Source organism: Alnus glutinosa, chromosome 10 (assembly GCF_958979055.1).
Source record: "Alnus glutinosa chromosome 10, dhAlnGlut1.1, whole genome shotgun sequence".
NCBI lineage: Eukaryota > Viridiplantae > Streptophyta > Magnoliopsida > Fagales > Betulaceae > Alnus > Alnus glutinosa.
In genome coordinates, this window is record NC_084895.1 from 21889627 (window position 1) to 21899641 (window position 10015).

General features: G+C 40.9%; 1 protein-coding gene across 1 annotated transcript; it reads left to right on the forward strand.

The window, feature by feature from the left end:
* Window positions 1–8222: 8222 nt before the first annotated feature.
* LOC133879202 (F-box/kelch-repeat protein At3g23880-like) lies at window positions 8223–9397 on the forward strand. Its single transcript, XM_062317736.1, has one exon. The coding sequence runs from the start codon at window positions 8246–8248 to the stop codon at window positions 9395–9397; it is 1152 nt and encodes a 383-aa protein (XP_062173720.1). The 5' UTR covers window positions 8223–8245.
* The last annotated feature ends 618 nt before the right edge of the window (window positions 9398–10015 follow it).

The following is a 10015-nucleotide window of genomic DNA, read 5'->3' on the forward strand; positions in this document are numbered from 1 at the left end:
AGTTGGATGGGGGCCTAAGCTTTCGAGACTTGGAGATTTTCAACTTAGCATTTCTTGCAAAATAGGGATGAAGAATAGTGCAACACCTGAATTCCCTTGTGGCAAAAATTATGAAGGAGAAATACTTACCGTCGGACACCTTCTTGAAAGCCAAGGTGGGAAGACGGCCCTCCTATGCGTGGAAAAGTATTTGTCAAGCACGAAAGCTCTAGGAGGAAGGTTTGGTTTGGAAAAGAGGCAACGAGGAACAAATCAAGATATGGGGAGACAAGTGGTTGCTAAACTCGGCCTTCAAATATATTCAATCGCCGGTGTAACGACCCACCCCCAATGACACAATATTGTTCGCTTTTGGCTCCCCAAACCAGACTTCCCAGGAGGTCACCTATCCTGGAATTGCTCTCGCAAAAGTACGCTTAACTGCGGAGTTCTAATAGGTTCATTGCCATCACGGCTTTAAAACGCGTTGTGTCATAAATGATGCATTTATACATATAAGCACATCCTCATTCCCAGGCGATGTGGGACGTCACAATCACCCCCTCTTTGGACCCAGCATCCTCGCTGGCGTCCCTCATTGGGCTTGTGCACGCTCCCACCATCTCAGGCTGGGCAATGCTCTGATACCAATTATAACGACCCACCCCCAATAGCACAATATTGTCCGCTTTTGGCTCCCCAAACCAGACTTCCCAGGAGGTCACCCATCCTGGGATTGCTCTTGCAGAAGCACGCTTAAATGCGGAGTTTTGATAGGTTCATTGCCATCACGGCTTTAAAACGCGTTGTGTTATAAATGGTGCATTTATACATATAAGCACATCATCATTCCCAGGCGATGTGGGACGTCACAGCCGGTGTGTGGGCTAACATAGGACATCACAATTTTTGCTCTAATTGACAACTCATCCGGATGGTGGAATTTCCATTTGGTCCATTATGTGTTCTTTAGAGATGAAGCTGAGAATATCTGTAGTTTGGTGTTGAGCCCACTAGGTGGACCAGACCGGTTGATATGGGCAAGGTCTAAATCTGGTCAGTTCTATGCCAAGAGTGCGTACTAAATGGAGGTTGCTAGGAGGGAGTAGATGGGGGGAGAGAGTTTGAATGCTTCAGTTTTTCAATCTTTATGGAGGTTTTTTTTGGCAATTGCAGGTTTCTGAGGTGACCAAAAATTTCCTTTGGAAAGTTGGATGTGACATCCTTCATAAAAAGGTAAATTTAGTCTACCGAAAGGTTATCCAAGATCCCTTTTGTCCTTTTTGTTGTAGTGAACAGGAGACTACTATCCACATCCTCTGGAACTGTCCTTCATCCCAGGCAGTATGGTAGGAAGCACCACGAAAAATTCAGAAGCTATCCATTGTTGCCCATGATGGTTTCAGCCTCTTGCAGCAACTGCATGCCAAGTTGAAGAATAAGGACTTCATCACAGCAGCCACACTTGCATGCTATGTCTTGCTTAGGCGCAACTCATTGGTGTTTGAAGGTGTCTTCACAAGTCTGCATGCCCTGATAACTCAAACGGAGGTTGCACTGGATTTGTACTAGCAGGTGCACAAAAGGGATGTGTATTTGGGTGGCACACCTCCACTAGGTGTGGAGCAAACCTCCACTGGGTGTCGTAAAGTTAAACTGGGATGCATCATTGGACAAAAATTCCAAACAGATGGGAGTTGGGGGTCTGATCAAGGACAGCGGGGGTAATGTTCTTATAGCCCTATCATCTTCAATTCCTTTTGTCCAGGACCTAGAGGTGGCAGAGGCAGTTGTAGCTTGGCAGACTCTAACCTTTTGTTGTGAGCAAGGTTTTCAAAAGATTATCTTTAAGGGTGACTCCTTGAATGTGGTCAAAATAAGATTGATACTCACGTACCTTGTTGAGGTATTGGATTATTCTTTCACCTTGAGCCTCGGATTGCCCTTAGATGTGGTTCACCACGACTTGGGAATTGCTTCGGATTTCCAAATTTTTAGCTCCCATCTCCCGAGCAATGGATAGCCCGGCTAGGACAACTTCATATTCTGCTTCGTTGTTCATAGTAATAAAGTCTAGCTTTATTGCATACTGGAACTTTTCTCCTTCCAAGCTATCTAGCGTAACACCAATGCCACTTTTTTGATTAACCGATGAGCCATATCTACACAGGCTACCCATGTATTTTCTTTTGGTAGCTCTTCACTTTCGGGAGTGTTGCACAATTCTACAAGGAAGTCAGCTAGAGCTTGACCTTTGATAGCTATTTGTGGATGAAATTTGATATCGATTTGTCCTAGCTCAATCGCCCAATTTACTAGTATACTCGAGATTTTGGGTTTTTGTAATATCTCCTTCATCGAGTACTCAGTAAACATCCGGATAGCATGGGCTTGAAAATACGACCTTAACCTTCGTGCTAAGACAACAAGTGCAAAAGCTAGCTTTTCAATTCGAGGATATCTTTCTTCGGCTCCATGAAGTGCTTTGCTGATGAAATACACCTGCCTTTGGATTCCCAAGTATTCCCTGACTAAAGTCGAGTTGACAACCGAGGGAGATACTGCCAAGTAGAGATAAAGTATTTCTCCTTCCTCGGGTCGGCTCGAGAGTGGTGGGTTTGTCAGATACTCATTTAGCCTGTTAAAGGCTTATTTGCATTTGTCGCTCCATGTGAATGCTTTCCTCAAAATTTTGAAAAATGGAAGGCATTTATTAGTAGATTGGGAGATGAACCGATATAGGGTTGCTATCCTCCCGGTCAATTATTGTAATTGTTTTGTCATCTAGGGCGGTTGCATGTCTAAGATGGCCTTCACCTTCTTGGTATTAGCTTCAATACCCCTCTCGGACACCATGAATCCCAAGAATTTTTCAGAGGAGACACCGAAGGCACACTTGGTCAGATTTAACTTCATTTGGTGTTGCCTCAATCTTTTGAAAGTTTGCCTTAGGTCGGCTATGTGATCAATGGCTCGGGTCCTTTTTACCAACATGTCGTCAACATAAACTTCTACATTTCGTCCAATCTGGTCTTGGAACATTTTGTTTATGAGCCTCTGGTATGTGGCACCGGCATTCTTCAGACTGAATGGCATCATTTGGTAACAGTACAAGCCCTGATCCGTAATAAAGTATGTTTTCTCTTGGTCGGATGCATCCATATGTATTTGATTGTACCCAGAGAATGTGTCCATAAAGCTGAAGGTTTCATGCCTGGACGTGGAGTCCACCAAGAGATCCATCCGAGGCAATGGGAAACTATCCTTCGGGCACGCCTTGTTAAGGTCGGTAAAATCGACGTACATCCTCCATTTTTCTTTGGACTTCTTGACTAGCACGACCTTTGCCAACCATTTCGGATAATCTACTTCCCGGATGAACTCAGCTTGTAGCAGTTTTTGCACTTCTTCGACTATGGCCTGATTACGTTTCGGAGCGAAGCTTCGTCTTCACTGCTTTACTGGTTGATGGCTTGAATCAACATTCAATGGACTATCACCGAGGGAGGTATTCCCGGCATATCCTTATGGCCCCATCCAAATACATCTTTGTTTCGCCTTAGGAACTCCATCAGCACTTTTTTCATTTCTTGGGGAAGTTGGGAATTGATCCGAATCTTCTTCCCCTAATCACCGATCTCAAAGTCCGCCATATCATTGACAAGCTCGTCCATCTGTGATTACTATTTTCCATCTTCCTTCATTTTTTCTTCGAGGCTAAGAGCCCTGGGAAGTTTTTTTAGGCTTGTGTTGTAACACTCTCGAGCCGCCTTCTGGTTGCCTTTTTCCACTCCAACCCTCTCCTCGATGGGGAATTTCATGCTCAGGTGGGGAGTTGATGTTACGACTTTGAGCTCATTGAGTCCCATCCTTCGAAGGATAGCATTGTAGGCTGAAGGGCGGTCAATTACCAAGAACTTAACCATGATGGTTCTTTGTCTCGAAAATGTCCCTTCCATGACCAACAGTTCGATTGACCCATATGGGACAACTTGTTCTCCCGAGAAGCCCACAAAAGTATGTTTGACCGGGGTAATCTTTCCTCGGTCTATCTTCATTAGCTCTAAGCCAACTTGTATAATATGTCAGCCGAGCTCCCTGTGTCAATTAGGATTTTGTGTATCTTGTGGTTGGTAATGACCAATGTTACCACTAAAGTGTCGGTATGCGGGAGAGATACTCCCGCATAATCATCGTTCGAGAACCCGATAATCTGGGTTTCACGGTTCCTTGACTTTTTGGAGGCTTTTGCACCCAGTATACTTCAAAATCCTCCATTTGCCTAGCATAGGCTTTTCGAGCCAAACTAGACTCTCCTCCTCCTTCGAAACCCTCGTCTATGGTGTGAATTTCGGGGAGGTTTTCTTGTGGGGCATGACGAGCTTGGCTCCTGCTTCTCTCTCGCCTTCCTCGATCGTCTTCCCAAAGATTCGACTCCCTTCTTCCTTCATGGTGCCCTTCTCTATAGTCCCGGGGCTGACCTTGGTTGTGATTGGCTCAATTACGATCATCTCGAGGACGATGGTCTCAGTCATGATCCTATGGATTCCTTTGGTCTACAAGGAATCAGACAAGCTTTCCTTTGGTCTCGGAGTGTCTCCTCTTGATTGACATATTCCTCCACCTTGCTCATGAATTCATTGAGGTTTTGAGGTGGCTTCCTAGCTAACTCAGCCATTAAAGCCCCATCTTTCCTGATCCCCTGGAAAAGGGCACCATAGATAAAATCGTTGGTTGCGATTTCCACACCGAGCCTCTCCTAGTTAAACCTCATGATGAAATCTTTCAAGGACTCCTCAGGACCTTGTTATAGTGACATCAGAGATCTGTAGGGTTTCCTTCGCACCCGGCCGGCCATAAATTGTGTGGAACAGTTTTTTGAGTCCCTCGAAATTGCTGATGGAATTTGGAGGGAGCTTTCTGAACCAGTCTCGGGCATTACCCGAGAAGGTGAAAGGAAAGGCTCGACAGGCAACCTTTTTTGGTGTTTGGTGGAGGTCTATGTGGGCCTGAAAATTCTCCAAATGCTCAATAGGATCTTCGAGGCCTGTGTAAAATGGAACATCCGGGACCTTGAATTTCTCGGGGAGTCGAAAGTTGACCACCTCCTCGATAAACGAGGAAGCCGTCTTCTGCAAGAGGTTTTGACTAGGGAGGATTTCCCTCTGTTATTTCGGTTGATTGCTTTTGTAAGGACGTTGCATCTCTACTCCAGCCTTTCGAGCATGCCTTGCATTGCTCTTTCCGCCTCGGGTTGATGTGGAGGCAAGGGAAGAGGATTCTCGGGAACTGGCTCCAGTGGGACATTTCCCTCACCAGTCCCTTCGACTCTGTTGCTCTATTGCACTTCCTCCTCTCGCCTGTCGCCGATTTGACTATTATGAATGTCTCGATTTTCTAGGGTAGTAGGCGCCCGAGAGGGTTCCAGGATCCGGGCTTGTATGATGGCATTCATGTTTGCCAAATCTTCAATACTTTTTGCCATCTGTTCGAGTCTCTCATTAAGGAGAGCGATTTAGGGATCATTGGAGTTGCTCCCATTATGAGCCTCACGATCATTCCAAGGTCCTCGATTCATGTCCGATCTTGTAGTTACCATAGTGAATTTTGTTTGAAGAAACGATATATAGATCGTTCCCACAAATGGCGCCAAACTGTTGATACAATTTTCCGTATGGTGATGTATCACTCCGTGGTTGGTCAATCACTCCTTTTCTTGGCGTCTGCAAAATAATAAACATTGCGTCGGGAGGGGTGGTTTCGACAATCCCGCTCCGATGCTTAAGTCAGAGAACAATTTGAATATGAGCAAAGTAATCTTTTTGAAGCATAGAATGTGTACCTTAATATCTGAGAAGACCCTTTATTTATAGAGGTTGAAGTATAACCGGAATATTCAGAGTTCTCAGTTTATGTGGGTAGTTGGCAGTTGAGGACGACGTGGTCTCTGGTGTACAAATATTCTGGGTTCCATGACCGCTTATCTCGGGCGCACGATCCTTTGTGCATGAAGTCCACGATCTAGATATGCATCATGCGTCATGTCTTTTAAATCTCGAGTAATCCCGAGATATCCGCGGACTCGGATTGTATGAGTAACCGGCCCGGCCATCCAGGTCGGGTGAATCGGGTTAAGCCCAAATAAAATCTTATGGGCTTTAATACTACAAGGTGAGACCAATATTTTCCCTAACATATATCAACACTCTGTTATTCTCTTGAATATCGTTGTTGGATGCTCTTGATTTCACAATTCAAGATGTTGAAACCCTAAAGGGAAAAAGATGTATAAATAACCAATCTAAGAGAGTAATATGACTTTTCAACTTACTTGTACGGTTTCTTTAGAATTAATTCATGCAATACTTATATGGTCAATTATAAATAGTTAATGTAGTATATTCTTAGTTTTAAATTTTGTCTCTTTATAATTTTGGAGAGTAGTAAATTCTGAAACCATTTTATTGTACATTAAAATTTTGAACTTAATGAAATCTCATATAAGGAAAAATTTTGAAAAAAAAAATGGGAGAAAAAAAATTTGACAACTTAGAATTAATGCGTGCTTTTAATTTTAATTTTTTTAAAAAAATCTCACAACTTAATGCGACTATAATGAAACTTAATGATATAATGCGAAAAAATCCTTATTTTGGTCTAATGATGATTAACACCCATGATCTGTTTCATTAAAGCATTTCAAATTTAATGTTTAATTAACTCTTTAGTGTTTTAAAAGCATTTCTATTCCTTTTGTGTACAATAATCATTTTTATTTTTTTTATTTTTTTATTTTTTTTATTTTTGCTTTCAAAAGAAAAATAACACTTACAAAAAATAAATGAAAAACGTATAAATATGGGTTTTTTTTTTGGTATATATGGGGGTTTTTGTTTTCCTATATATTGGATTTTATATAACATATATAACTTTGATTCTATATATGTGTTTTTAACTACCGTATTAATACATATAACTCTTTATTCTATATTATGGATTTTTAACTAAACGCATTAACATATATTAAATAGACCAATTTAATTTTATTTAAAAGACCGGTTCAGTACTTAAAGGGCCAGTTTAGCCACTAAAAAATATGGGTTCATGCCATGTGTTACAATTCTATGTCATTCTAAAGAAGAATTATATATATCATTCAACGTTCTCATTGTCTACAATTCGAAAATACAAATTTTCATGCATTTTTCAAATTGTTTAAAAAAAAAAAAATGCATTCAAATGATATATTTTTCACAATTTTGTTTTAAATCACACTTTTAGCATGCAACATTGCAGGCCAAACAAACTCTTATTTACCGAAAACCTCGTCTTGGGTATGTTTTGTCTTGAAAGGGCTTATTTGATAATAAAAACAATTTTTTAATATTTTTAGTTTTTTAATTGTTTAATTTTATTTTTAGCGGGGCATAGGACATGTGTCAGTTTTTTAAGGATGCCGACGTCGACTTTCCTTAATTTTTGGACAGAAGTTGGATGATAGTAATATCTCCATCTTTAGCCATAAACAAGTATCATTTATGATATGGTTTGATACACACGGAAGGCGTGTGAGGTACTTTCCGACACACAGTACAACACATCATCGATCGTTTGTGGTGGGGCCTGAGGATATTATGATTGTTCCTGGGGAAACTTGCGAATGTTTCTAGTGGGAATCGTGAACGTTCCAGGTTCGGTCAACTTAAAAAGTCAAAGGTTCAAAATTTTAAATTAAGACCTAATTAACCTTTGATAATTATATGGGGCACTATAACAAGCCACACCCATTGACCCTTGCATAGTAGTGGCTCGAGCCACCCTTTTAGATTTTGTACATTTTTTTTAAATATATTTTTCCTTGATTTTTAAATTTATTATTTTTTAATGAGATATAACATGTGGCAAGAGTATTATAAGGAATATCATTAAAAAAAAAAAAAAAAGAAAGAAAAAAAAAAAAAAGGCTTTTTTTGGTAGACTTTTTTAGTTTGATAGGTTATTTTACTACACTTAAAAAATGTAGGGGCTATTTTTTAAAATCAGCTTTTTTAAATTTTTCTCAAAAATAAAATTGTTAAACACAAGGGACAAAACAAAAATAAAATGCATTTAACACTTAAAAAAAAAGAAAAGAAAAAGAAAAGAAAAAGTGAAAACGTAAAAATCCAACCTAAATAAACAATAACAAGTCGTCGAGATGAGAAATATATATAACACGTACAAAATTCTAGAGCAGAGGCGGCAGAGCAAAGGAGTTGGGAAAACAATGTCAACCTCTCTACCTCCAGAGGTGATGGTGGAAATAGTGTCGAGGTTGCCACCAAAATACTTACTCCGATTCCGGTGCGTCTCAAAGACCTGGCTTGCTGTTATCGACGGAAACCATTATCTCTTCTCTAAAAACCTCCTCAACCAGTCTATTCTCAACACCCAAAACACCACCTATCCTCTTCCGCTCATCCTCGTCAAAGCCACAGACAAATCGAACTCGGAAGAGTCTGTGTTCTATTCCCTCTCTTACGACACCCTCGACTGTTTGTCTCAGATCCCGATGAAGTTCCCTCCAGAAAATCTCCCTCTAGGACGCGTTCATCTCTTCATAAGACCACACTTCGCTTCCTCTAATGGGCTACTATGCCTTTACGATTTCGAAACCACACGCGTCTATATCTGGAACCCCGCCACGCCATCTGTAGGATTGAAGGCTCTCCCGCCCTTGTCTCCTCACCCTTTTCACTACGAGATAGATCTCCGTCCGTTCAGCGTTGGGTTCGGATTCTGCCGGAAGTCCGGCGACTTCAAGGTGGTTAGCCTTCGTCACGTTGCGAACGACAATGGTTATGGTATGGCAAAGCAGATAGCGGAAGTGTACAGTTCGAGCAGTGGTTGTTGGGGACTGCTTAACCTACGCGTGCCCTGTGCTGTTTTTGCCCATCCACAGACTTTGGCTTTGGATGGGGTTTTCTTGTGGTTGGCGGAGCAAGATGACGGCGTAATTATTTCTTTCGATTTCACCAAGGATGTGTTCCGTACGACACCGCTTCCGTACTCTAGAGATTTATTGTCTTTTTCTCACCAATTGATGGGATTGAACGGGTATGTTGCTGTGGCGGTTTTTCCTCACGCTGATACGAATATAAAGATGTCTTTGGAGATATGGGTTTTGCTCGAAATTGGTGTTAAGGAGTCGTGGCGTAGATTTATTAGCATTGAGCCTCCCATGGATTTGGAAAGGCCATTAGGGTTTTGGAAGAACGGGGAGTTGTTCATGTTGAACAGGGAGGGGCAGTTGGTCTTGTATGATCCTTTTACACAGACAAAGAATCATCTTCAGATTAAATGGCTTAAGGACTCGTTTCAAGTCGTTGTACTCTACACGCAGACTTCGGTCGAGCTTGGAGGGGAGTATAATCTGTGAGGTATGGATCCATGCGCTTTTGTTTGTTTCATATATGTTTGTTTTGAAACGAATTATCTTTTATTCCAAAGTATATTTGGTCCTATTTTTTGCTTTCAATTGTTATATTGTTGTGCATGTACATTTTTTGTAAGAGCCATTAATTTTGTTGCCTCTTGTTTGATATGAATCAATCAAAATTTTTGGTATTAGATGGCATTCATTTTCATCTATAATTAATGGTTATTAGGTGAAATTACATAATGATTCGATAGTGCATGTCTCCAATTTTGAATCTAGTCTCTGTAATTTTAGATTCTGCATAGAGGTGCTGGTTGATTATATGAGTAGACAAATGTTGAATTTGTGTGAATCTTTTTATTAGTGGCATTGTTGATATGGCAGAAACATCTAGCTTTAAAATTTCCCTATCTCGTGGGAGAGTAAAGCATATTTACCTTAGTTTATTTTCTTTCAAAATGTGTGGTTGGACCTGCTTGTGTACTTATGGGCACCTTACACTTTCTAATAAATTACTACTGCCAGCTACCAAAAATTATGTTATGACAGATTAATGTGAGACAATGCACACCAAAATTGTAAAGGGATTTAGAGTATATCAATCTACTAAATCCATGA

Bases quoted from the DNA above. Each gene is read 5' to 3' on its own strand.
- LOC133879202 (XM_062317736.1), top strand. From the start codon at position 8,246: ATGTCAACCTCTCTACCTCCAGAGGTGATGGTGGAAATAGTGTCGAGG.